The sequence below is a fragment of the Hippichthys cyanospilos genome, chromosome 14, assembly GCF_059441005.1.
Source record: "Hippichthys cyanospilos isolate Australia breed blue-spotted pipefish chromosome 14, RoL_Hcya_1.0, whole genome shotgun sequence".
NCBI lineage: Eukaryota > Metazoa > Chordata > Actinopteri > Syngnathiformes > Syngnathidae > Hippichthys > Hippichthys cyanospilos.
The window spans coordinates 2578799-2605266 of NC_142382.1; the positions used below are offsets into that span (position 1 = coordinate 2578799).

Below are 26468 nucleotides of genomic sequence, written 5' to 3' on the forward strand. Positions count from 1 at the left end.
TGAAGTTTACCTTGCTCGTATAATCTGAGAGCCTGTTCGAGGCCCTAAACCATTGCCTCCATTGGGGGAGTTCTTCCTGACCAAGGCTGGGGAGATGGAGGTATTCCTCTGGGGGATCTGGAGGAAACATGAATCCACATCGTTAAGTCACTGGAAGGGTTATAACGGATTCACGATGGGCCAAGCATATCTTACCGATTGGGGTTCTCGGACCTTGGGCGGCAGGTCATCCTCCCTCAGCCTGGCGGTCCTGTCCCGATCCCGGTCGGCGATGCGAAGCGGGGGAGTTTGGTTGTCGGAGGTCGGGTCGGAGTTTTGGCGGTGAATGTCGGACCTGGGGGAGCCCGCGCCGTCGCTAAGAGCGGATCCCGTCTGGTCCTGCAGGGACTGGGAACCCGACATGGAGCTGGAGTGCGTCTTGACCGGAATCAGGTGGGCCATCTGAGGTATGGACCAAGAAGGCGGAAATCAGGAAGAAGGAAATACAACATGAAAAAAACATGGGACCAAGGAAGGCTGGAACAATAACTTTGTTCAAATGAACAAGAATTGCGCTTAAGTAGCCTGTCAGGAACAAGAACTTCACTTAACGCAGAAGGCAGGAACAATAATTTATACTCAAGTCACCAGAACAGTATCTTGCCTCAATTCAGTTGTCAGGAACCGATCCAAGAAGAGACTAAGGGCAGTGTGAAAACAAATTGATGCAACAAAATGGAGTTTAATATGTTCTTGTTCAAGGTAAGGCACCGCAGCAAGGTAATTAGAAAGCAAATCGCATCCAAATGGAGACTGTGGGCTGGAATAGGTACATCATCAATGTAAATATTTTGTATGGTCCATCTTAGAGAGTTACTAAAGGTATTGATGTTAATTTTCAAGGCACAGAGGTTCCTTTCAAACAGCCACACACACACACCTGCGGTTCGACGGGACGGTGGATGGGTGGAGTTCGAGCAGCCTGCACGACACCGCTGCTGCTGAAGGATTCGGATCGGGGAGGGAGGGAGGGGTCGGAAATCCGGTTTGACACTTTGGGCTGCAGTGCCGGAGAGCTCTGCCTGTTCAGTTTAGACCTTTCCTCCACCTGACACACACACACACGCGCACACACACACACACACACGAGCGTCACTCGCGGCACGGAAAATTTTGGCGGGTTAGTGACACCAAATTTGGTAGCCACATCTATCTTGAGTAGACCAACAAAAAAGACTGAGGAACCCACGGCCCAAAACATACAACAATTGGATTATTATGGTTCAAAATGATTTGTTTCGGATAGTTTTGCATTACAAGAAAATTAAAAAAATTAAATCAAGTTTTACTCAACAACATGAGTTCAATTTTGCCCTAGAAATTTTGTCCATACGGTTCCGAATTTCTATCAGGACTAAACCTGGAAAAACCTCAAAAAGTCGCCAATGGAAAAGTACGGGAAGTGTGCCATTAGGTTTTCAAGTGGCCATTTTAGAAACATTTTAGATCTTGATCAAGTATCCTACGCGTGACAAAGTTTTTGCAAAGAAATTCTCAAGCTCTAAGTCTCTCAAGGGATGTTCTCAGACTCCTGAATTCAGGTTTCTTCCAGAGTTCCCCTTGGGCCATGATGCACGCGCAACGAGATTTCTATTTTTTTTGGCAAATCCTCATGAGCTCATAATCTATTTGGGGATTATTCCAGATTATGACTCGGATCGTCACTAGTCACAACTACAGCGACGGAGGCGGGAAACAAGCCAGGGGAGACAGATTTGTTAGTAGCCACGAGGACGGGAAAGAAAATGGCAGCTTTTTGTTTGGTTTCCGAAGAGGCAGCGAGAGGTTAGAATCGTCACCTACAAAAGAAGGAGAAGGTTTTATAAGTACGGGTGAGGAAAAAGACTTTTGGGTACGTTTGCCAGCCCCGGCGCCCAAAAGATTTTTCCTCTCGTGAAGATTAGACCGACAGATGGAAACGAAATGGATGTGAGAGTCCAAGGTTTTGGGGAACAAAGGTCCAACCAATGATTTATGGACATATAAATCAAGTAAAACCTTACAAAATTGAGTCTCTATTTTGTCCAAAGTCGGGTCTGTGTTTACAAGAGTTCTGGAACTGTCCCAGAATCTGGACTAAAGTTCAACCCTATCGAAATACGAGCAAATGAAGCTGAAAGAGACAGGAAGGATATAGAGAACGTTTGGTTCTTGCTAGGTGGACTAGTTGATGGTGACGTTCAGGTTCTACATCTAGTCTACGGCGGGGTACGATCTGCGGCGGCGGCGAGCACTAACCAGTTTTTGGACCTGCGCGGGGGCCTTAGTAACAACATCGGTGTGATTGGGCGCAGAGAGGGGCCTGCCTGGGGACTTGTCTTTCTGGCGTTCCCCAAGCTCCACGGCGGGCTTGGACTGCCTGACCCGCACGGGACCGGGATCTCTCTCGGGGTTACCAGGCCCCTTCCGAGCCGCCTGACTCTCTTCCTTGCGGGCGGCGGGGCTACGCTTCCTCAACTCTCTGACCTGTTGACTTATCTCCTGCTTGAGCCCCGGGTCGAGGGGCTCCCCGGGGTCTAGCGCGACGCGGATGCGGGGGATCTGGCTAGAGAGGATCTGGGCACCCGCGGACGGCGTGCGTCGAGGGGTTTGGGCTCGGGGTTGGCCGCGGGGGGCCGGGGACGACGGCGGCTGGTTGAATGACTGATGGTGGCGCAGGTTAGAGCGGGGCGGGTTACCGCCTTGAACCTGCGCTTGCGGCGCCACCTGGGAGTCAAAGTCAGAGCAGGGACATGAATCACCAAGAAAAGACAAAGCAGGGCTTGAGTTCCGGTCTCCTGAGGATCCCGACGGTTCGCCTATCGTAGATTGTTACATGATACGGAAAGGCCACTCGGTGTTACAAGGCATTATCCAGGCTACAGAGTATCGAGACCAAGGCCAAGAATGTCAGAGGTCCACACCAAAACCGAGACAGATGGACATAGACATAGGCCGATACCCGAGTTGATGGTTTACAGTGGTGTTCAAAATTCAGGGATTCAATAACCACTAATACGGTCTACGACGGTAATGAGAACTTTCTGTTATACTTAACAAACGAGGCGTTTAAACAGAGCAGAATGATTGGCTGCTTGCAAAGTTGACTCTTGATTCGATTCTTAATTTGTTTTTTTACCTTCTTGGCATGCATAGAAAACAAGGAGGAGATCTTTGACCAGAGCAGCCTGCTGGAGGATGTGACCCGTTTGAGTGTCCAAACCAGAAATTACGCAGGATTTTAATGATGTCACCCACTTCTGAGAGATGATTGGACAAAGCTTTACCGATTGCAATCGTTTTTAGATCTTACAAGATGGCTCTCAAAACACAACTTAAAAAAAGGCAAACATAAGTACTTATTTTCCCTCAAAAACACAAACGAACAACTTGTGACTGACGGATCATTTTAAGGTTTACAGGTGATAACATTCAAATTTATTTTGAAAATATACCACGTCATCATTTTAGAGTAGGATAAGGGGCTTTAGAAAATGGATGATGCCTGGTATTTTTTTCAGTCTAGCGTGGAAACGCAGTACAAGTATAATTAGGACTGGTGATACGGTATCACTGATGCTTGCAGAGTTGACTGAAAAAGCTGCTTATGAAAATAATTATTTTTTTTTACCTTCTTGACATGAATATATGTCTTCTTAATGTACCAAACATTCAATTCTTTAAAAAAAAAAAAAAAAATCCAAATAGGACTTTTAATAATCGTACCACCAAGATGCGATATCGGCCCATGCCTTGTTGGACAGCGATTTGTCAAATTGGCGCGCGGGTTTGACGTTTCCACCAATCAATGCGGAGTTATGGGACTTTTGAATCAGGCACCTCTTTGGCCCAGGCCGGCTTGTCGTTGGGATTGCCCACGTCTTTGTAGTGGTAGAGCTGCTTCTTGTCGGCCTGCCGTCCCTCCTGTTGCTGCTGCTGCTGCTGCTGCTGTTGCTGCAGCGACACCAGGTAGGCCCTCTCCTGCTGCAGCTGCCTCTGCAGACGCTCGGCCTGACGCTGCTCTTCCACCTGCTTGCGCTTGTACTCCTTGAGGGGAAGACAAGACGGACCGAAATCAGCCGCGTCGCACGTTCCCAAGTGGGGAGGAGCGGATGAAAGGATGATGTGATTGAAGAAGTTTATCCCGCTTTGCTATAAACGGAAGATCCAGTTCGAAACTGCTCTCGACTTGAGGCGGAGTAAAAGACAAAAAAAGAACAACAAAAGACTCTCCGGAATTTCCGCTAACTACCCGAGCTGAACTTACTCGATGCTAAGTTTCTCAGTTGAGATGATGCGTCACTATTTGCGTAGGAATTAAAAGTCAGTGATTTGATGTAGATGATACATCTGATCGGCAAGGCTGATTTTGGGGGGAAAAATCAAATTAATGCCTTCATTTTTCAATGCCATTGATGGAACTTGCAGCCATCTTGGTTTAACCCAGGAATGTTGTTTGATCCCATCATTAATATATCAAGTTTCCTCATCAAATACAGTTTTTTTTTTAACCCCTAATATTGTACTCTCTGATACCAAAATCGATTCAAAACGATATCAGCACGAATGACACATGTCTTCATGTATTTTTTTTGCAAAATATTAATAGAATAGAGTTTTTTATATATATATATATATATATATATATATATATATATATATATATATATATATATATATATATATGTTTTTTTTCTCCTTTAAAATCCTCATTGTGTGAAGCCTAATTTGTCACTACTTTTGTTGGGAAGCAGAAACACACTTATGTATTCTTTTTTTGTGTGTGCATGCGATGCATTCAAGGACTGACAACAAAACTGGACATAAAAATCACTAAAACAAAGACTATGATTCCACAAGATGGCACTAATTCATTATACATACGATACTGAAGTAGTACCACTCAAAAGCATATTTCCATTAAAAAAAATTATAATAATAATACTTGGACTCTGGAGGAAGAAGCAGGCAAATACACACTTAAAAAAAAAAAAAGTGTAAAACCCTCTGACGGATGCTGCAGCGGACGTGTAAACATTGAGGTAGGTTACCAGCAGTAGCGCCTGTTCCTGTAGAAGCTGCTGCTGGAGAATCTCTAACTGCCTTTGCTCTTCCTCCAGCTGTCTACGGATATACTCCTGAGCAGCGTGTGAGGAAAAAAAAAAACAAAAAAAACATAACAGGAGCAATGCTGAGAAATGTTAGTAACATTTGGATGCAGACAGCGGAGGGGGAAGTGGAAGAGGCGGCCATGGAACAGGAACAGGAACGGGGTGGAGAAACCTTGGTGCTTTTTTTTTAATGGCATGTACGGCAGTTATTTATTCTTTTTTGTTATAAGAAGGTTTAATCATTCACCGCCAATATAGTAAAAAAAAAAAATACAAAAATCTCGAAAAATATCTTATAATTTAACAAAAAAGGAAGACCCGATATTTGACGCAATTTTATCACCAAAAATATTGAATCGTTTCATATAAAACTAACCTTCAAAACATTTTGTTTTGTTTTGAACTGTTGGCTTAGTTAAGGTTAAAAAAAAAAAAAAGAAGTATTGTTCACAAAATAACCCAATTTCTTGGGTTGCTTCATGGGTTATTCATTTGATCCTTTGGTTTAAAAGTGACCCAATTTACAGATGGAAAATTTGTCTCAATTCGACCCGAATCATTGGCTTGTTTTAAAAGAAACAACCCAATTATTCTTATCTTAAACAAAACACCTAATTCTGGAGGGATTATTTGTGCAAAACTACACAAAACATTAAATTCGGTCAAACCGACCCAATTTTAAACCAAAAACTTCAGATTTATTATTCTTTTTTAATTCTGTCGAAAACAGTAACAAACACAACATTTGGATTAATCATAAAACATTAACGTGACTATTATTCGTGAAACATTTCAGGTTTTTTAATTACTGCAAAAAAATTCTGCTAATTTTTGTCAATTACAAAATCATCAAACCGGCCTGCTGGCTGTATGTTTGAGTGCTGCATCCTAGTGGCCAAGAGTGGAATTGCACCCAAAATAAACATTATTATTCATAGAAATCGTATGGAAAGAAAAGCATAACTTAGGCCACATCTTTCCAAATTTTCACGCAGGTGATGCAATCACCTGAGATTGCTGGAAACCCGCCGGATATATTTTGCGTATTCCTGCCGACGAGCGCTAATACCAACCTGTTCCCGTTCGGCGTGCCGTCGCTCTTCCTCTCGACGGAGCTGCTCCATTTCTTCGTATCGCCTCCTCTGCTCTCTTTCGTGTTGCTTCCTCAGCTCGCGTTCGCGCTGCTGCTGCTGTGGGGGGGGGGCACACTTTAGACCGCTTGGGCGATTTTGAAGGAAAAAAAAAAAATTGGGGTTGCTCAGCAGGCATTATTTGTTTATACATGTAGAAAATAGTTATAAAACTGATGATTAAACTACCTAAGATTTTTTGAGAAACTAATAATCCTTTTGAGACCTTTCGACGGGAATGTCTATTTTTTTTAAACGATCGGCCGATTAATCGGTAATTAAAAAACTCAAATCCAGCCCTAGCATTTATAGACATGTATTATACGTGAATTCGATCTTTTGGTGAGCCGACAGTGGCGCGTTGCCGATTAATCGACGCCATGCTACGCTAGTCATCGCTAACCTCCTCCAGCCGGCGCCGCTGCTCCTTCTGCTCCTCGATGCGCTTCTGCCTCTCGGCCAGCAGGAGGCGCTTGTGCTCCTCGTTCTGCTGCTGCTCCAGCTGCTGCCGCCGCTGCGCCTCCGAGCGCTCCTTATTGGCCAGCTGCAGGCGCAGGAAGTCCCGCCGCAGGGTGGACTCGCCGGGGATGTTGATGATGGAGCTTGAAGAAGAAGAAGGAGGAGGACGGCGTGAAAGGGCCAGGGAGGCTTCCGTCTCCTCGCCGGCCGGCCGGCGCTGGCTGACCTGGGCTCGCCCGCGTCTCTTTCCTCGTCCTCTTCCTCGCTGCCGCTGTATTCGTACTCGGTCTCGTCTGGCATATCGAGAGACAGGCGGGGAATACGGTGAGTGGAACGAAGGGATCGGAGCGCTCTTCTTCGTCATTGAAAGTCACCGCTCCCGACGTTCACAATCGATCGTTTTTTCCACCTTGAGACGCGCTGCGAGTGCAAATCTCCAAGTTGTCAAGACGAAGAGCAGACGAGGACCTTACCGTATTATAAGGCACACAGCGTGAAGTCGACATTGCGGTTTATAATCCGGTGTGCCTCATTTCATGTAGCCCATGAAATTCCATTTTTATCTCTGCATTTCAGTTCGGAATGTTACGATGAAAACGTTCATAACACCCTGTTTTTTTTTTTGTCTTGGCGTTGGTCCAAGCATATTTTGATATCATCAATTGGGCTGATTTATCAGATTGTTTTGTTGACATTCCCTTTAAAGCAGCTCCATCTAGTGGATGCATAACGCAACCCCAGCCACTACTAAAGCTTCTATTCTATGAGCCTTACAATGTGGTGCACCCTTCCCTTGGCAAAATGCTTGATTTCCAAATAATCTAATTCCAGAGTGACTCCTGAAAATGGCGGAAGCAATCTCCTTATTCCAGACGCCCTTGACAAAATGGTGAATTTTAGAGTAATCTAATCCCTGTGTGACTCTGGAAAACCACACAAAAAAATCTCCCTATTCCAGACTCCCTTGGCAAAATGGCTGATTTTAGGGTAAAAATCATAATTCTAGATTTCCTTGGGAAAGTGATTTGATTTCAAGAGGAATCCCTTTCTCGACTCCACTAACAAAACGACAGATTTTAGATTATTCTAATTCCAGTGTCCCCCGAATATGACTGAAGAAATCCTTTATTCCAGATTCCCTTGGCAAAACGCTTGATTTTAGTCATCAAATTCCAGAGTGACTCCGGAAAATGATTGAAGAAAATCACCTTATTCCAGATTCCCCTGACAAAATGCTTGATAAAAAAAAAACAAATCTAGAAAGACTCCTGGAAATAACTGAAGAAAATCTCCTTATTCCAGATTCCCTTGGCAACATGCTTGATTTTAGCATAATCAAATTCCAGAGCGACTCCTGAAAATGGCGGAAACAATCTCCTTATTCCAGAATCCCTTGGCAAAATGCTTGATTTTAGCGTAATTTAATCCCAGAGTGACTCTGGAAAATAACAAAAACAATCTCCTTATTCCAGAATTCAGGGTGATCCCCTAACTCTAGAGCGCCTTGAAAAAAGTCAATGTTATTCCAGGCTTCATTGAAGATCCATGAAGATCCGAGCGCGCTCCGTTTTGTATAATAAGAATACAAAGACAGGGAAAAGAAACAAGAAGCAAAAATCCGAATCTCACCCCTCTCGCCCCGCTTCTTCTTGGTACGGTCGATGTGGTCCTTGAGCTGGATGCGCACCTGCCTCTCGTTGGGCAGGTCCCTGATGAAGGGGTGCTTGAGGAGCTGCTCCGTGCTGGGCCTCTGCCCGTGGCTCTTCACCAGGCAGCTCTCGATGAACAGCTGGAACTTCTTTGACCTGAAGAAGAAGAAAAAAAAAACGAGCTAACTCATTTTTGCTATTTCTTTCCGACAATTTTCTTGTACGGGAAGTCAAAATATTCAAAATGGCTGCCCGATGGAGCCCTCACCATTTTTTGGACTTGAGTCTGGGCGCCGGGTTTCGCGGGATGAGGAAGAGGGCTCTCATGGGGTGCATGTCGCACAGCGCTGCGGGGTCACAAGTCATTTCAAAAAAAATATCAGCTCGCGCTGGATGTTTACTACCTTTAAAGATTCGGTTCTGTCATTTTACAAATTGGATTCCCGACGGTACTTACGCGGAGCTCCTTCAGCCATCTCGATGGCCGTGATGCCCAGTGACCATAAATCGCTCTGCAACAAGATGGCCGCGTCAGGCGACCCCCCAAGGCGTAAAAGCCGTCCCGCGCCGATTTCTACCTTAAAATCGTACGTAGCGTCGGGGTTCTCGTCGCAGGCGATGACCTCTGGCGCCATCCAATACGGCGTCCCGATAAACGTGTTCCTCCTTCCCACCGTGCGGTCCAACTGGGCCGAAACGCCAAAGTCCACTAGCCCCCGAAAATTTACGAGAATATTCTCAATTCCATGGGTGGAAAAACCATTTGGTAAACACGCTCCTCGACGAATGAAAATGTTCGATAATTAAATGAGCCATCGTACACTTTTAGCAGTTTTTTCACGTTGAGAAGATTAAAATAACTACTAATACGCGCACACACACACACACACAGTTTGCAGTTTCCGTTTGGCCGAGTGCCTTTTTTACGTGACGGCACCCACCTAGTTTGACCTCGGCGTTCTCCGTCAGCAGGACGTTCTGTCCCTTGATGTCTCGATGGATGACCTTGTGCTGATGGAGATGAGTCAGGCCCTGAAAACACGCACGCGCGCGCACGCACACACACACACACACGCAAACTCAGTGAAGGACGCCCGAGCCATGAGCCAAGTGGAGATGATTACCAAGATGGAGGCAACCTCATTTTCAAGAGGACGTCGCTTGACGGATTAAAACTCCTTAGCATCATCTACTTAGCTCTTTTTTTCATACACTTCAGTTACAGCTTGAACTTTTTGGCTGCCGGGAAAAAAATATACAAGTTGTTTTTGTATAAATCCAAAAATTGACACATTCAAAATATACTAAACAACAGGTACTAAATACCTGTTAAAAGCTTTGGAGAAAATATTTGTTGAAATATTTTCTTGTATATATGTATGTGCAGGTCCATCTATCTTTTTATATATTAATTCAAAAAATATACTAAACATATCGATTTTAAAATGGAAAACATATCAAAGAACTAATACCTATCATTTGGCTAAAAAAACATTTCTTGACAAGACTATACTTACAGTATAAACTTCTGGAAAAAAACGTTACATGTATTCAGTTCATACGTCATTGAAAGACACGATCCAATAAAGTGTAAATATTTATCAGTTTTTGAAAAGAAAGCCCCCCACCCCCCACCCCGTTTTACAAACGCAAAACAAGATAAGCGGAGACAGGCGAGGAAGAAGAGAAAAAGAAACATCCGGCGTCTAACAGACGAGACGCGGCGGCGGCGGCGGCGGCGGCGATAGCGCTGCCCTCAGCACGATCGGGTGAGATGAGCATCAGGACGCGCGGCGCTCGCCGTCAATTACCACAAGCCAGGGGATGAAATATGAATGACGCTCACCCTGAGGATCTCTCGGCAGATGTAGGCCGTCCACTCTTCTTTCAGAGAGTTGCCCTTGGTGTTCTTGATCAGGTCCGTCACCGAGCCGGCGCCGCAGAACTCCATGACAAGCTGAGTGGAGCAAAAGGACGGATTACAACGAATAACAATAGCGCAAAACATCCAGCTAACTAGTGTTTCTTTTTTTTTGTTTGTTTTTAAATACAATTCTAAAGATTTACCTGGACGACAACATCTAAATTCAGTTATCCAGCTAGCGGTTAATGCTAGCATGCAAGAGAAACGAAAGTTAGCATGCTAGACAAAAATGATCCAGCAAATAGCTAACAAAAGAATGTCCAAAAATGTTATTCAGCTAGCGGCTAATGAACGTATACCAGAAAAAAAAAAACTAGTTCACAGCTAATTTTAGCTTGCTAAAGGAAAAAAAAAATAGCTAGTGGCTAACTTAATAGAAATATAGATAGCAGCTAATGCTAGCATGCCAAAGAAAACTTATCAAACTTCCTAAAGTTAGCATTCCAGAGAAACACTATCCAGCTAGCAGCTAAAAACAGCATGGCATGAAATTGTTACCTAGCTAGCAGCTAATCCAAGTACATACAAAAACATGTTATCTAGATTGTACCTAAACTTAGCATGCCGGAGGGAAAAAATATCCAGCTAGCAGCTAACAATGGCATGTCAAAAAAAAATGGATCTAGCTAGCAGCTAATGCAAGTAAGCCAGAGAAAAATTCTAGCTCAATGCTGATTTAGCATGTGCGAAGAAAAATGATCCAGAGAGTAATTAACAATAACATGCTAGAAAAATATTATTCAGGTATCAGCTCATGCTAGCATGCCAAAGGAAACTTAGATATCTTGTACCTAAATTTAGCACGCCATGTATTTAACATTAGCATGCCAGAGTTAGCAGCTAACAGAGAAAAAATGTTATCAGGCTAGCAGGTAATGCTAGCGTTCCAGAGAAAAAATATCAAACAAGCAGCTAATCTTAGCATGCAAGTGAAAATCTGTTATCTAGCTAGCACCTACAGAAAGTCTAATGTTAGCATAGCGGAGCAAATTTGCAGCTGACATTAGCATGACTGGTAAAAATAACGGCTGCCTTGTTGACGTTAAATACGAAGGTAGTACTTTGAATTTCTCAGTAGGTCAGGAAGTGATTGAGGACGAGAGGCCGCCGTTGTTTTTCCGAGCGATTGGGCGAGATTAGCGTCACATTTTTGTTAGCATTAACGGCTCACGGCTTGCCTTGTTTACACACACGCGCGCTGATCCCCGGCCGCAAATGGCGTGGGAAAATGTTACATTAAGCGCCTTAGCGCATTTTGCTTCAGAAAACGCTGTGCCTCGATTTGGGGTGAAAATGAGGCCCTCACTCAAATAAATGACTTTTTTCTTCCTTCTGTGCATCCTTCCTTTTCCATCCCTCCTGCCATCCTTTCTTAATATCCTAGTTTCCTTGCATCTTTTTTTCTTCCATTGCCTCCTTCCTTCTTTCCTTCCATTGTCGCTGTTTTTTTCCTTCTTTCAAACCTTGAATAGTTCCACACTTTTTTTCCTCCCTTCCCAGCTGCAGAGGAAATGTCTGATTCCTTCCTTCCTTTTCCTTCACAGTGTCCTTCCTTCCTTTTCTTTCACATAGTGTCCTTCCTTCTGCCTCATTTCCCAGCTGGCCAGGAAATGTCTCCCTTCCTTCCTTCCTTCCTTCCTTCCTTCCTTCCTTCCTTCCTTCCTTCCTTCCTTCCTTCCTTCCTTCCTTCCTTCCTTCCTTCCTTCCTTCCTTCCTTCCTTCCTTCTTTCTTTCTTTCTTTCTTTCTTTCTTTCTTTCTTTCTTTCTTTCTTTCTTTCTTTCTTTCTTTCTTTCTTTCTTTCTTTCTTTCTTTCTTTCCTTCCTTCCTTCCTTCCTTCCTCCTTAGTTCCCACCAGGCGACGAAATGTCTGATTCCGTCCTTCCTTTCCTCCTTTCTTTTCCTTCACAGTGTCCTTACTTCCTTTTCTTTCTTTCACATAGTGTCCTTTCTTCTGCCTCATTTCCCAGCTGGCGAAGAAATTCCTTCCTTCCTTTTCCTTCATAGTTTTCCTTCCTTCCTTCTTTCCTTTTCCTTCAGTTTTCCTTCCTTCCTTCCTTTTCTATCAGTTTTCCTTCCTTTTCCTTCACAGTCTTCCTTCGTTCCTTCCTTCATTTTCCTTCAGTTTTCCTTCCTTTTCCTTCAGTTTTCCTTCCTCCCTTCCTTCCTTTTCCTTCACTGTTTCCTTCCTTCCTTCCTTTTCTATCAGTTTTCCTCCCTTTTCCTTCACAGTCTTCCTTCATTCCTTCCTTCGTTTTTCTTCAGTTTTCCTTCCTTCTTTGCTTTCCTTCCTTTTCCTTTATTTCTTCCTTCCTTCCTTTTCCTTCACAGTTTTCCTTCTTTCCTCCCTTTTCCTTCAGTTTTCCTTCCTTCTTTGCTTTTCCTTCAGTTTTCCTTCCTCCCCTCCTTTTTCTTCACAGCCTTCTTTCCTTCCTTCCTTCCACTTCCTATCTTTGTTTCCACCTTTCTCAAATAAGTAAATCCCCTCCGTATATTGCGTTAGCCAAGTCTCATAAGCCCCGCCTCCATCTGCAGTTGAGTAACAAGAGCGTACCCATAGCTGGTCGTCGATCCCCGGGGGGTTCTTTTTGATGAAGGCGCCATAGTAAGTGGCGATGTTGCGGTGGTGGCTGTACTTCTTCAGCATGTTGATTTCCGCTTTGATCTCTTCTTCCTCATCCTGGAACACACACACGCAGGAAAAAGAAAACAATGTAGCAAATTCAGATTTTGACACAGACACCAACGCCAGCCACTGACCATGTTTTGTTTGTTTTTAATTATGACTTTGCAAAAAGGATCATTTGGACATTTTAGATGACAATGCCACTCAGTTGAGCAGCAATTTTTGCTGGATTGTTGTGTGAAACTGAAAATGATGATTTTCCGATGTGACAATTCCCTTTTACTGGGTTCTGTGTAAAAAGCACTGGTCTACCTGTGGCAATTTTCAGGATTTCTGTTTGAAAGAAACTAAAAACAGTGTCTTCTGTTACAGCTTGGCTAGAATGATTTTGGCAGGATCTCTGTGTGAAGGTGACTGGACACCGGAATTAAACTGGTTATCAACAGATATTCGGAATTTTGACAAATATCAACCTTTACTATCGTAAAGTTATTAATATATTCAATAAACTAAGAGATTTTGATGATTCGTTTTAGTTGTGAAAGTAGTGAAAAGGTAAACAAAGATGAGTAAAACTGCTCTTATTTTGAAAATGTAGGTAGCAGGGGGCGGCGTGATGACAGCAGCCTTCCTGTGTGGAGTTTACATGTTCTCCCCGTGCCTGCGTGGGTTTGGGCAATTTTCTCTGACAAAAAAATAATAAATTTCTGATAGCAGGTTGAAGTATGGCTGATTAAAAGCAACAATCTGCTGACTTTGCTGGGTTCCGTGTGAAACAAATTCCACTACTGCCCTGATTTTGCAGGCTCTCAGTGAAAAAGCCCCAGATTATGTTTTTTTTTTTCTTTTTCGGGGCCCTCGTTCATCCCCTCCCACTGTTTCATTGTTGCCCAGAGTGGTGGGTGTCATCTGGAAATAGAAGTGAGATCCGGCTCTCCTGCTTGGCAGACACGCTCGAGACCACACTGCTGTCCCGATAGCGGCGGCTAATATTACCATGGCGATAGGCCTGTCCTCATTTTCCTCGCTGCCACTGACTCATCGCTCTTAATTAGATGACACGCTGCTATCATCGTGGGAGTTGACGCTTGACGTGAGACAACGTGTGTGTGTGTGTGTGTGTGTGTGCGCACCGCTTACCCCAGTGACATCCATGACCTTGATGGCTGCCAGCTGCCCTGTCTTAACATGGCGACCCTGCAGAAAGACAGGAAGCAAAACAATTAGAGAAAGAAAAACTAGAAATATTCTAAAAAAAATAATGTACGAATGCATGGTTGGAGATTAGTAGTGTGAATGCCTATTCTTGCCTGCTAAAAATAATAAAAAATGTATTTTTTTTAAATGTTCTTCAGCTGAAACCAGTTTCCGCCAGTAGGGGGCGTTTTTCCCCTTTTTTTGGTAAATGTCCCAAACATGTTTTAACCAGGGGAAAAAAAAAAAAGACTTTTTTGAACCGTCAAAAGAATTTCTTTGTTTTTTTTCTTGTTTTTTTGTGGGGGGATGGGGGGCATTATTTGAAAAAAAAAACCCAAAACTTCTGGGTTGGCTTTTATGACTGTCATATAAAAATTCGGGATTTTTTTTAAAAAAATTTTTAAAAAGCCGATTTCCACCTGAAGAAAACTCCCCTTTTTTGTTTACTTTTTTTAAGAATTGTTTTTGCAAACACTTATTTGCTCATTTGCTCCCCAGTCAATTCCAAAAAAATATAGTCAGAAGCAAGTATGTAAGGGTTGAGGGGTAAAAAACGTTTTGTTTTTGTTTTTTTTGCTGCTTACCCTGTCTTTGTTTTTTGTTTTTTTTGTACTGGCGGCTAATAAAAATACAGTGATGGAAATGGTCTACGGTTAGCTAAAAAACAAACAAAATCATAAAATTTAAAAAAGCACTTGTTTTCTTCACCCAAATCTCAGAAACAAACACATTCAACTTTCTTCTAATTGCCCAAAATGGCCGCCTGGTAAGCAAATTTCATACCAGGTTGTCATAAAGCGCTAATCCTCAATGGGAACCCTTCAAATCCAAATAGTTTCAGGATGCTAACTTGACAGCGAGCATTGTATGCTAGCATATCAAGGGGACGTCCGGATTCTGCGGCGATTGCTCAGTCGATCAGAAAATGGGCCAGAGGTATCACGACGCTTTATCGAGGTTACCCCAAAGCCTCGGGGTGCGCCCGAAGAGAGTCAACCATCATGAAGCTAACGAGGCTAAGCATGCTAACGCCAACAAATCGCCTCACTTCAACTCGTCTGGATGGATTAGCATCAATATGTCGGGTTTTATATCTCGTGCGGAGCCAACTAGCAATTCCGACCCCCAAATTTATCCGGATATAATTATGATATTATATCATATTATAAAGGAAACAAGGACAAAACTGAGCTCCTGGAGGAATTGCTCTAAAACAGATGGCATTGTGGGGAGGTCTTACTCCAAAGCGCCCCCTGGGGGCTTCCACCAAAGGGTCACCGCCATAACGAGCCAAAGATATGGGGGGGGCTGGCCCAGTTAAAAAAGGGTCATTCATTCATAAAAAGAGGACAAGTTGCTGTTACAGTGTTTGGAAAAAAACATTACAAATGCATTTGTTTTTTTTTCAAAGTTCTATTAACGGAGTTAGCGGAAAAGCAAAGGAAATGTGTGTGGAATATACAGTGATTATATTAGGTCACAGGTGTGGAACTCCAGTCCTAGAGGGCCGGTATCCTACATGTTTTCAAACCCTTTCCCTCCAAAACACCTGATTCAAATGATTGGGATCATTTTAAAGCTCTTGCAGAGCCTGCTAATGAGCTAATCATTTGAATCAGGTGTGTTGGGGAAAGAAAACCGGAAAACATGCAGGATGCCGACCCTCGAGGACTGGAGTTCCACACCTATGTTTTAGGTAATGAAGTAATGATTACAATTAAAATACGTAATAATCAATTGCTTCAGGTACTCAAGTGAAGTACCTAAATGCTGTTATTTGGTACTAAATAAATTCAGTACTAAAAAAAAACTAAAAATAACGTCTTTGGGATTAAATGAGTTAATATAGTTGTAAACATTAAAAAAAAAAAATGAAGACAGTTTCACCGATAGTTCACGGATAGAGTACGTCAATTAGTGAATTTAGTTGAGTCAAAGTCAAAAGAGCGTCTGGAAGCGTCCAAACCCCGACACGGACGTGTCCTCTGCGCGACCTAACCGGCAAAATCAAAAGCGGCACGCAAATGATCTGCTGCCAGCGTTCCCTGGCTTGAAATTCACAGCGCTTGGTGCCAGATGGACCACCAATGATACTCGCCAACACACAATCAGCTTTATTTGAATCCACACTAAAATGTTCCCTTTCACACATAACTGTCACATAGGTATCGAGTTCTCGAGGCGACTGCCGATACCTGTCGCCGATACTTCACCAAAAGTCATCCACAGCAGTTCGAGACGTGAGGAAATTTTAGGTATCAGATGCAGATTCTTTATTTGTAATTTAGTATACAAAACTACTAAGTATTATAATTTAGATACCTGCAAATATAACACAAGCACTTGTTGAAATGTTCAATTTTTGTTTTTTGCACTGTTTTATTTTTTTGTTCGCTGTACATGGAAATCAGCGACCTGAAAATCCGAGGTCGAAATATCATTGTTTTTTTTTCCCCCCACACAACTTTTCTAACTTCATAATAATCAGTTTTATTCTGTATTTCACATTCCAAAACAGTGAATTTCATTTTACCGCCTCACCATTTTTGACATCACTTCCTGTTTTTTTTCAATTCAATTCTCTTGCTCCCCTGTAAAATTTGTGTTTTCACCAAGTGGTGATTGGACTGATTGGCCTGTACCCATAATTTTTACTTTTTGAATTAAAAGACCTGGTATTGGTCCCATACTGATACTTTTTTGGGTATGTTTTTCCTTATAAATACCTTTTAATGAATGAATTAAAAATGTAATGAAATCTTATAATGGGATGCAGCTCTTCTGTTGGATTACATCACATTGTTTTTCAATGACGACACAACAAGGAAAAAGGATTGTAATGGTGTCCATTTTTTGGTATCCGCCTTTGATGCTGATCCCCGTCCTCCGCCCGTTTGTGACCTAAATCTGCAGTTTTTCCCCGCTCGCTCTTATCCCGGCCGATTCGTTCTTCTTATCCGACCCTCTTAGCCCCTTTTCATTATCGCCCGCTTTCCGCTGGCTAAATTCCTCGTTCGTCTTTGCCACGACGTCTCGGCTAAGTCTAATTCCCGCGATGCCGGGCCAGGCGTCCGTCGCCTTTTGTCGGACGAGCAAAACAAAAAGACGCGCAGCTGCTTCCGCCCCGGAGCGACTTGACCACGGTCACAACATCTCGTGGCGTTCCGGAATCCGTTCGCGTCCTCGTCGAGAGGAAAACATGTCACTCGCAGGGAAATCGCGGGCGGGGACGGCGGCCCAGGTGCGCTAGCGCGATAACGCGGCCGATTGGAAAGGCGCGTTTGGCTAGGATGCCCGTGCACGTGACGCAGACGGCGAACTGATAGCAAACTGATATCCAACCGGACTCCAGGCGGAGGCTTCACACAAGGGTCAATAATATCCCCTTTCGGCAGTATTTGGACCATTTTGGGACATTTTCTTTCACATCATTCTAGCAGTATTTCAGCCACACTCCTGGTAGCATGTTAGCTAAGTGGCGGAGCCATGTTGGAATTTGAGATAGATAACAGATTTACAACGCTTCCTCCTCCCAGAGTCTCACCTCGCACCTTGCGATTTTAATGAGGAAGCGCAGCTTTCGGGTACTCCTACAAGACACGTGATTCGCTCCCGGTCGATCGGGCGTCTCGTTACCCTGGCCCTAACCCGTCTCGACCAAAATCCGATTCCTAAACCCTACGAGCAAATCTTGACACAACAACGGTCTGAACTTGTGGGGTCCATCACAATGGTCCAAGTACAAAAAGTCCCCTTGAAGACAGTCAAGGGAATATTTGATCGCCACCATGTAGCAAAAACCAAGGGCACACACAAATACACACACGCACATAAGCGCTGGTGGCTGCAGATTTCTTCATCCTTTCCCGCTAGGGGTTTGACTTCGGCGGGACTGGGACGCTTGCCACTGCCTTAATATAACCTGCTGCTGGATATCAGTGTGTAAGAGTACGTGTGTTTTGATTGTTGATGTGCATGACCGTCCGTGCCCTTGCCAAGTCAGTTCGGCGCACACACAAACACACACAAACACCATCGCCGGGACAAATTTACTATGCAGGACACTTCCTGCGGTAGCTTAGCAACAGTCTTGGCCGGGCATGAAACTTAAGCGCGCACGCACAAAGAGGAAAAGCGGGTGAGCGCTTTCCATGAAAGCCCGAGTCCGTCGTACAGGACGGGAAGCGAGGTTGAGGCAGAGGACAGGAAGGAAGGAGACAGAAAAGGAAGCACGGCGAATGACTTTTGGAGGACCGGAGCGGAGGACTTGTTTGTTCCCGTGCTGGATTCTCACTCCCATTAGAAGTGGCAGACTTATTGTTGTACATGTGAAAAAAAAATTCTCAAAGAAATACAATGACAGGTCATTTAAAGAAGATTCATACCACCAATGAAGTTTTTTCCATAAAATTTCACAAAGGTAAAGGGAATTTTCGATCAATTCTAATTTGTAGTAATGGGAAAATGAAGCTTCATGAAGCACTGGTGATATTTTTTTTACTCCTTTAGAAGGTGCTCTTGGTTTAATGTTTAACATGAAAGAAAGATCAATACTATAGCGTTTTCCTTAAAAATTCACAATTTTCTATCATTCTATCATTTTCATTTTGAAAATGAAGCTTCATGAAGCACCTGTGATATTTTACTCCTTCAGTTGGTGCTCTTGGTTTAAAAATAAGTATTAAAGAAAGAACAATACTATAGCATTTTCCTTAAAATTTCACAATTTTCTATCATTCTATCATTTTCATTTTGAAAACGAAGCTTCATGAAGCACCTGTGATATTTTACTCCTTCAGTTGGTGCTCTTGGTTTAAAGATAAGTATTAAAGAAAGAACAATACTATGGCATTTTTCTTAAAATTTCAAATTGTTGTATCATTCTATCGTTTTCATTTGGAAAACGAAGCTTCATGAAGCACCTGTGATTTTTTTTTTACTCCTTTTGATTACGCTCTTGATTTAAAGATAAACATTAGTGAAGTGGAAATTTATGATACTTCCTCTGTGTCTCTGAACCAAGTGTGCCATCAAGATGAGTAATAAAAATATCACAAGTGCGTCATGAAGCTTCATTTTTTCCATTAAAATAAACTACAATTACAGAAAATCACCACGTAATGTATCGGAATTTTAGTCACGTAGCCGATATATATAAAATATACGCCTCTAAATATTGCTTTATCATCTGTCTACATGTGCTGCGCCACCGTTTCTATTTATTGCTTTCAAAACCGTCCATCAAAGTTAGCCGTTAGCATTAGCATGCACGTGAGCATTAAACCAGCAGTCAGTTCTAACTAAATAATTTTCGATTCATCTGTCAGTCACCATCATAAAACATTTGAACATTCCCAACCGGCGAGTGTAGAAAAGGCGATAGAAAAAACAAAAGAAAATTCGAAACCCGCTGAATTCTCCTGATATGTTAAGCTTCTCCCTTATGATCCGCGTTTACGCACGATGACCCAGAAAAGGAGAAATCATGAATGAACGCTCGCGCTGGCTAAACGGTCGGCGAGTTACTGTAACGAAGGGGAAATGGGTTACGGCCTAATCTTAATCCTAATCTGAGCCATCCTGGTAATCCACGCACACAAACAAAAACATGAGAGCAAATTTGCTCAACGGCAAGTAAACCCGGGGCGCGTTGACATGGCAACCTCGGCGTATCGGCGAACGATTAGCATTCTGGTGCGTATTGTATCGGATAAATGGCGTTAGCTAAACAGTAACGACTTGCTAATTGTTCGCGGTTATGATATTGTGCCGCGGAAGTTAGCTTGCTATGGCTAGCAATAGCAAATGATAACGATTATGTTGACGATTTTGATAATGATCATCGATGTGAGAAATCGGTCGATACCAATCCCAGTAGTGATGGACTAGCTGCATATTTTTTACATATAGAGATGCAAATATATTTGAAAAAAATCATGAATCTGTCATATTTTTAAATTATCAATTGAGTAATTATATATTTCTTAAAAATCGTAAAATTTTCGCCACCGCAGAATTGTATTAAGGCTAATGAAACAAATAAGGTGAGCTAGATTCTCATTTTTATCTCGGAATTGTTTAAAATCATCATTTTGAGAGTAAAGAAAAAAAATTCTGACTTCTGAAAATAGTCAAAAATCTCATTCTCAAAATTTTCACTTTAGTTAGCATTGTCAATTTTTCCCTGAGAAATCTGAAAATAAAATGATCTGAGACTAGTTAAGAATTTTGACTGGAGTCAGAATTCTGAAAAACAAAAACGATCTGACATCAGAATTCTCAGTATAGTCACAATTCTCACTTTTCTCTGAGAATTTTGAAAATAAAGCGGCATGAGAAGAGTAAGAAATTAGACGTTGAAGTCAGAATTCTGAAAAAAAAGAAATAAAAACAGACTTCTGAATCCTCACAACTTTCACTTATAATCCTGAGAAAATTCAGAAGAATATCTGAATTCTCTGACTTTATTTTCCACATTTATGAAGAGAAAAGAATTTTGACGATTCTCAGAAACTTTGAAATTTTTCTGTTAAAATACTTACATTTTTTCACAGTTCTATGAAATAAAGTAAAATCCCTGACAATACACATAATTCTGACGATTATATTATATTATATTATATTAATTTATGCACGGAATTCTGACTTTTTCCCACAATTCTCAGAACAGTGTGAGAATTTTGAAAATTTCCAATTTTCTTCTTTATTCAGAATTGTGAGCGAATTCTGACTTCTCACTTTATTCTGAGATAACAATAAAAATATTGCCATTTCCCCCCCTCACATCGCAGATCTTCTGCTACAAAACGAGACCAACATTTCAAATGGCACCATTAAGAAAAGACTTTTTTGGGTTTCCTTCACCCGCGAAAACAGGCCAGAAAAAATCTGAGCGTAACGGCCATGCGACGGCCATGTTTCAGCCTCGGCCCCCCCGCGGCGTCAATCCTGAACTCCGTTGACCTTCGCTCCCATCACGCTCCGCGGCAGGTGGCGGGAATTACGGCCACTTTGGCCAAACGAATGGCCCAAAAACACGGTCCTGCCTGGCCCAACGCAAAGAAATAAGGCGGCAATCAAAGTGGCAAGCGCACCTCGCCGCACTTAAAGACACCTGCGATCTCCCGGACAACACAAACACACGCGCGCAAACACACATTGCTGCGGAATCAGTGAGGCGGTAAATAAAAGTGACAAAGGCCTCCATTCCAATCTCATAGCGCCAAGGAAACACAAAGAGGCGGCCCCGGGCGCCTCATGGCGATGAGACGCTTTCAAAACGAAGAGCCGTGACAAAAGAAGAGATTTCGCAGGAAGACCGGAGCGCTCCGGAGGTTTCGTCTTTTTTTTTTTTTTTTTTATTGATGGCTACACGTGCGGCTCAGTGTAAAACCGGACAATCGGCATGTGTCGAGTGTGTTATCTGCTAAAGCCTTTTGAAAGTGTAATCTGTCACCGACTCGCGATGCCTAATCGCTTTTTATTTTTTTGCCCCCCCCGCCCACGCCCGCCGGGGCTCCGACAAGATAATTAGCGAGTCGGCGGATGCAAAATTGCTAGCCAAACGCGCTAATCTCAGGTCACGGCAAAGAGATTTGGCGCAGTGCAGATCGATGGGAAACGTTTACACTTTCGCGGAAGGAAAAATGAACGTGGAAAAAGTTGCGTTGCTTTTATTGGTACTGCCCACTTGGAAATAAATTTTCCTTTATGCAAGCTAAAATGAGTTTGCCTCTTCTGGTCTAAATAGTAGGCTACTTTCTGTCACCAAATTGTCAGGTGCACCTAGGGCATGCAATAAAAAAAAACGCCAAATTACCAAACACAGTAAATTAGATTTTTCCATAAAACATGTGCAATACTTTTTATTAAAAATTATGGACAACTGAAAAGTTGTTCAAAAAAATGTGCTTAAAGACAAAACAAAGAAAAGAAGCATTAGTTTATTATTTAGTTATATACATCCTTCATGACGAGAAATTGAAAATCTATAAATACCTAAAACCTCCTTTTAAACATTTACAACAAAAAGCAATCTAAATCAACTTTCAACAACTGTTAACTTCTTTTAACAGCATTTATACAGGGTACAAGTTAATCTAAAACTGAAAAAAAAGTTACAATTTTTATTTTGTTATTGTACATTGGTTGAAAAATTCTGAACTTATTTAGCCATTCTCACTAATAAAATTGTAATATTTTATCAGAAATCACCTGCCCCTGCCCGCTCATATGACTACAAGATAATTAGCAAGTCTGCAAATGCAAAATTGCTAGCTAAACGAGCTAATCTCTAGTTTCAGCAGAGATTTGGCGGCAATGGCAAACTTTTATTGAAGGAAAAATAAGCAGAGAAATAAAGTTGCAGGAGGAGCTGTCAACACTCATTCTCACGCATTCTTAACTTTAGCTTCTTACAAAAAAAAACGCACCAACAACTCAATTTACGATTTCCTTGTGCGTCATATGCTCATTTTTTTACAAGTACAATTAATACCTAAGCGAACAATCAAGGGTTTGGGTAACAACCAATCATGACTCAGCTCGCAAATATCGTGGCTAAATTATCACCATTTTGTGGACTATATCGTTACTATTTTTCTTCTTTTTATGATTTTACTTTTGTTAAAAGGATACTAAATTTATTTAGCCATTCCCACCAGTGAAAATGTCATGTTTTGTCTATAATTATCTGCCTCCGCTTGCTCGCACCCTGACAAGATAATTACCAAGCCGGAGGACGCAAAATTGCTAGCCAAACGCGCTAATTTCAGGTCTCGGCGAAGAACTTTGGCTCAGTCGTGATCGATGGCAAATGCGAACACTTTCACTGAGGGAAAAACCAGCAGTGCTTAAATTTTCAGTTGTATTCCTTCAACGGGCGCGGTGCAGTACAAAAAATGTAAAGCGGGGAATTTTTCGTCTCCACTAGGTGGTGCTGTATGTAAAACAGAAATAAATCCATATCTTATTTTGGACTTCAACTCGGACCTTGTGGATTTAAGACTCGATAAAGATGGACGGACTTACGAACCGTCCGCCGGTGTGTTTTTGATGGATGCCCGTTTTTCCGATGAACGATGGACTATTAAAAACGGACAAAATGCCCGCAAAAATGCGTAGACTACTTCCCTCTAAATGTGAGGTGTCATTCTTATAAACACTTCCGTGTCGGGTTTAGGATACAGTACGATCATATTTTCCCAGCGTAGTTCTACCAAGGTACCGAATCGGTGAGTCGTTTACACCGATTGGGTCACAAGTGCACTCGCTCTCTAATTCACTCACTTAGCAACTGACCCATCCACTTATCCACTTGCTGCAAGTCTTAAGAAAAACGACAAACGCTTTCGCCGACGCCCACGTCGACAGACCGAGCGTAAAAAAATAAAACGAAAGAAAAATGACGAGTGGAAAGTGAATAGAAGACGAGCAGGCCGAGCGTGGCGGGCGGACTCAGCACATTGGCGTTACGCTCCCGTGGCGCCGGAGGTCAAAGCAAGAGGTCAACTCGCTACCCGACGCTAAAGATTGGAGGCAAGTGGGAGAAGAAACAAGAGCTGGAAGCGTTGTATGCGGCGTATGGAAAAGACGTGGTCGATACACGGGAGAAGTTATAGTAGCGATGATCAAATAACGGGACTGAAGTCATAACTATTATAGAAATTAAAATAGCAAAATTAATTTGCCAACTGCATGACCACTTAGACCTGCTTTTAGATGTTAGGTGTTAAAACATACGGGCCGCGGGCCGTTTCTGGCTCGCAAACGGGTTTAATCCGGCCGTCGAAATGATTTTGAAAAGTATAAAAATGTGCAGAATTTTTTTTCAACTAATGACAAACTTTTTCACTATTTTATGATTAATAGTAATGTTAAATTTTTATGATTAGTAGTGATGTTACACTTTTACTATTTGGGACAGCATCAAAAAGAACAACAAACCTTAAATTATATAACTATATACCATGATTTTTTTGTGGTTCTGCCCACTTGGGATTAAATGTTCCTCTGCAACAACCCCTGGCCTAAATGCTAGACTATTTTCTGTCGCTAAATTGTCAGGTGTGCCGAGGGCATGTAATAAAAACCGACAATTTCTCCAACAAAGTAAAGTAGATGTTGCTGGTCAAAACCTTTTATAAAAAAATAATGGACAACTATATATTAATTGTATACTTGAAACATGATTTTTAACATTAAAAATCAATTTAAATCAACATTCAACAACTACTTTTACAGCATTTATACAGGTTACAGGTTAGTCTAAAACTGAAAAAAATAACCATGTGCCTCAAAGTGCTTGAAATAAAAAATTCCAATCCTTATTTTATTGGAATTATACTTCCCATGGCAAAAACAAAGGCTTTCCCCTCCTCGATTAGTTGACGATTAATCAGTTCATTTTGACAGCTCTATTGCGCACCATGTATTCAAACGTGCGTGCGCACAGCGGAAATAGAAACGCAAGAGAGGCGATGCGAGCTTATCGACATCAGGCGCGGCTAATTGACTCGGGTGACGGCAGAGCAGCGGTGCATGGTGGGTAAGTGGGGCGCGTGGCCTTGGGTAAGAGCGCCGCTGAGGATGTAGGCTAATGAATGCCAGGTGCGTGTCGCAGCGCCGCGGCCACATCTGCCGTTCCCACGGTAACGAGCAGCATCCGCCTCGGTCACGGTTCAGGGCTCATTCTTAAGGACTCCGCCGATTCAAGCGTGTGCTCACGCGTGCGGGAAAAACGGCGCAAACGCCACAGAGGGGCGGGAAAACGCACCGTGGCGGTAGACGTGAAGAGGCTGATAATCGTAACCGTTTTGACAGGTTACCGCGGTGTTGGAAAGTCAAGGTTTCAAGAAGCATTAATAATCTCACTCACAGGCAATGCGTGTTTATTTTTGGACCTTTGTGGAAATGACACGGTATCACTAGTGCTTGCAGAGTCGACTCAACTTTCGTATTTGACGAAATGGCTCTCAAAATGCGATTTTCAAAACGCAAACGTCACAAACTTGCTTTCTATATCATTTTAAGCGTTCGAAACGATAAAATCCCTATGATATTTTGAAAAGATGTCACTATTTTTCAAGAGGATTGTCTAGGGAAGTATAATGTGCCTCACAGTGGACCTTTGTGGAAATGACACGGTATCACTAGTGCTTGCAGAGTTGACTCAACTTCAGGATTTTACAAGATAGCTCTCAAAAAACATGACTTTCAAACAGCAGGTTTCAAGAACCATTAATAATATCACTCACAGGCAACGTGTGTTTTTTTTTTTTTTTTACCTTTGTGGGAATGACACGGTATCAGTTGAGCTTGCAGAGTTGAGTCAACTTTTGTATTTTTACAAAATGGCTCTCAAAATGCGATTTTCTAAACGCAAACGTCATGGTGGTCAAACACACTTGCTTTCTGTATCATTTTAAGGGCTCCAAATGATAAAATCCCTATGATATTTCGGAAATATGTCACCATTTTCAAGAGGATTGTCTAGAAAAGACTAGTGCACCTCACAGTGCACACTTTTCTGGAAATGCGGTGAAGTTCGATACTTATAAGTCTAGTGATACGGTATCACTAGTGCTTGCAGAGTCGACTCAACAAGTTGCCTCTGAAAACAATCAGATTTTTTTTTTTAACTGTCTTGGCATGCATGTAGGATAAGAACAAGCTGTTTTTGTTTCAAATATACCTTATCAGTGACGATGTGACTTGCTAAGAAGAATTAAAAAAACAAGAACATTCCTGCTAGGCTAACGACGTAGCCTGCGTGGCGCTCGCCACTCGTCCCTGGGAGCCATCAAGGGAGAAAGATGACTTTCCCCGCGGGAATGAGCGGGCTGTGCAATTCATCAATTAGCCGATCAATAAGTTGTCTTGCGGCGCCACAGTTTCTGTTGCCGACCACTCAAGGCGTTTTGCACCGCTTACTAAACGGATCGGGAGAACGTTCAAGCAAATTTGTCGAAGATTTCGTACATGACCAACCACTGAGCCAGACAGGAAATGAATATGTTCACAAAAGAATAACTAAGAATCCGCATTCCACCATAATTATTGCATTGTATTTTTGTTATATAGCGTTTGTCTTTTTATAGCTCAGGGTATAAAAAAAAAAGGATTATGTTTTTTATTTGTTTGTTTTTATTCATGATTCTTTTTTTTAATTTCTGTACGTGTTTTTTTCTTTTTTAGACATTTTTCTGTTTGTTTTTCTTTTATTATACAGGATATGGTGTGTTTTTTTTCCATTATGTTTTTTTTTCTTTTCTGTTATATGTTTTAAGGCTGTAAAACCCTTTACCACAAATTTATCACACTTTTGAGGCATTGACCTTTTTTCGCATTTTCCCCCT

At 42.2% G+C, this 26468-nt stretch overlaps 1 protein-coding gene across 15 annotated transcripts in view; it reads right to left on the reverse strand.

The window, feature by feature from the left end:
• Positions 1-26468, reverse strand: part of tnika (TRAF2 and NCK interacting kinase a) — a 52824-nt gene that overhangs the window by 12105 nt on the left and 14251 nt on the right. For 4 of the 15 annotated variants that reach the window (XM_088432809.1, XM_088432808.1, XM_088432807.1 and 1 more), the window contains exons 3-19: positions 14056-14112; positions 12844-12969; positions 10214-10324; positions 9309-9399; positions 8946-9076; positions 8825-8879; positions 8636-8714; positions 8348-8523; positions 6945-7011; positions 6663-6861; positions 6203-6319; positions 5070-5156; positions 3859-4065; positions 2278-2745; positions 920-1087; positions 196-441; positions 11-117 (exon numbers count right to left, since the gene is read on the reverse strand). In XM_088432809.1, the coding sequence (XP_088288935.1) occupies positions 11-117; positions 196-441; positions 920-1087; positions 2278-2745; positions 3859-4065; positions 5070-5156; positions 6203-6319; positions 6663-6861; positions 6945-7011; positions 8348-8523; positions 8636-8714; positions 8825-8879; positions 8946-9076; positions 9309-9399; positions 10214-10324; positions 12844-12969; positions 14056-14112 (2492 nt within the window). The remainder of the gene's footprint in view (positions 1-10; positions 118-195; positions 442-919; positions 1088-2277; positions 2746-3858; positions 4066-5069; positions 5157-6202; positions 6320-6662; positions 6862-6944; positions 7012-8347; positions 8524-8635; positions 8715-8824; positions 8880-8945; positions 9077-9308; positions 9400-10213; positions 10325-12843; positions 12970-14055; positions 14113-26468) is intronic. The other 11 variants (XM_088432817.1, XM_088432812.1, XM_088432816.1 and 8 more) reach the window with 4 other exon arrangements.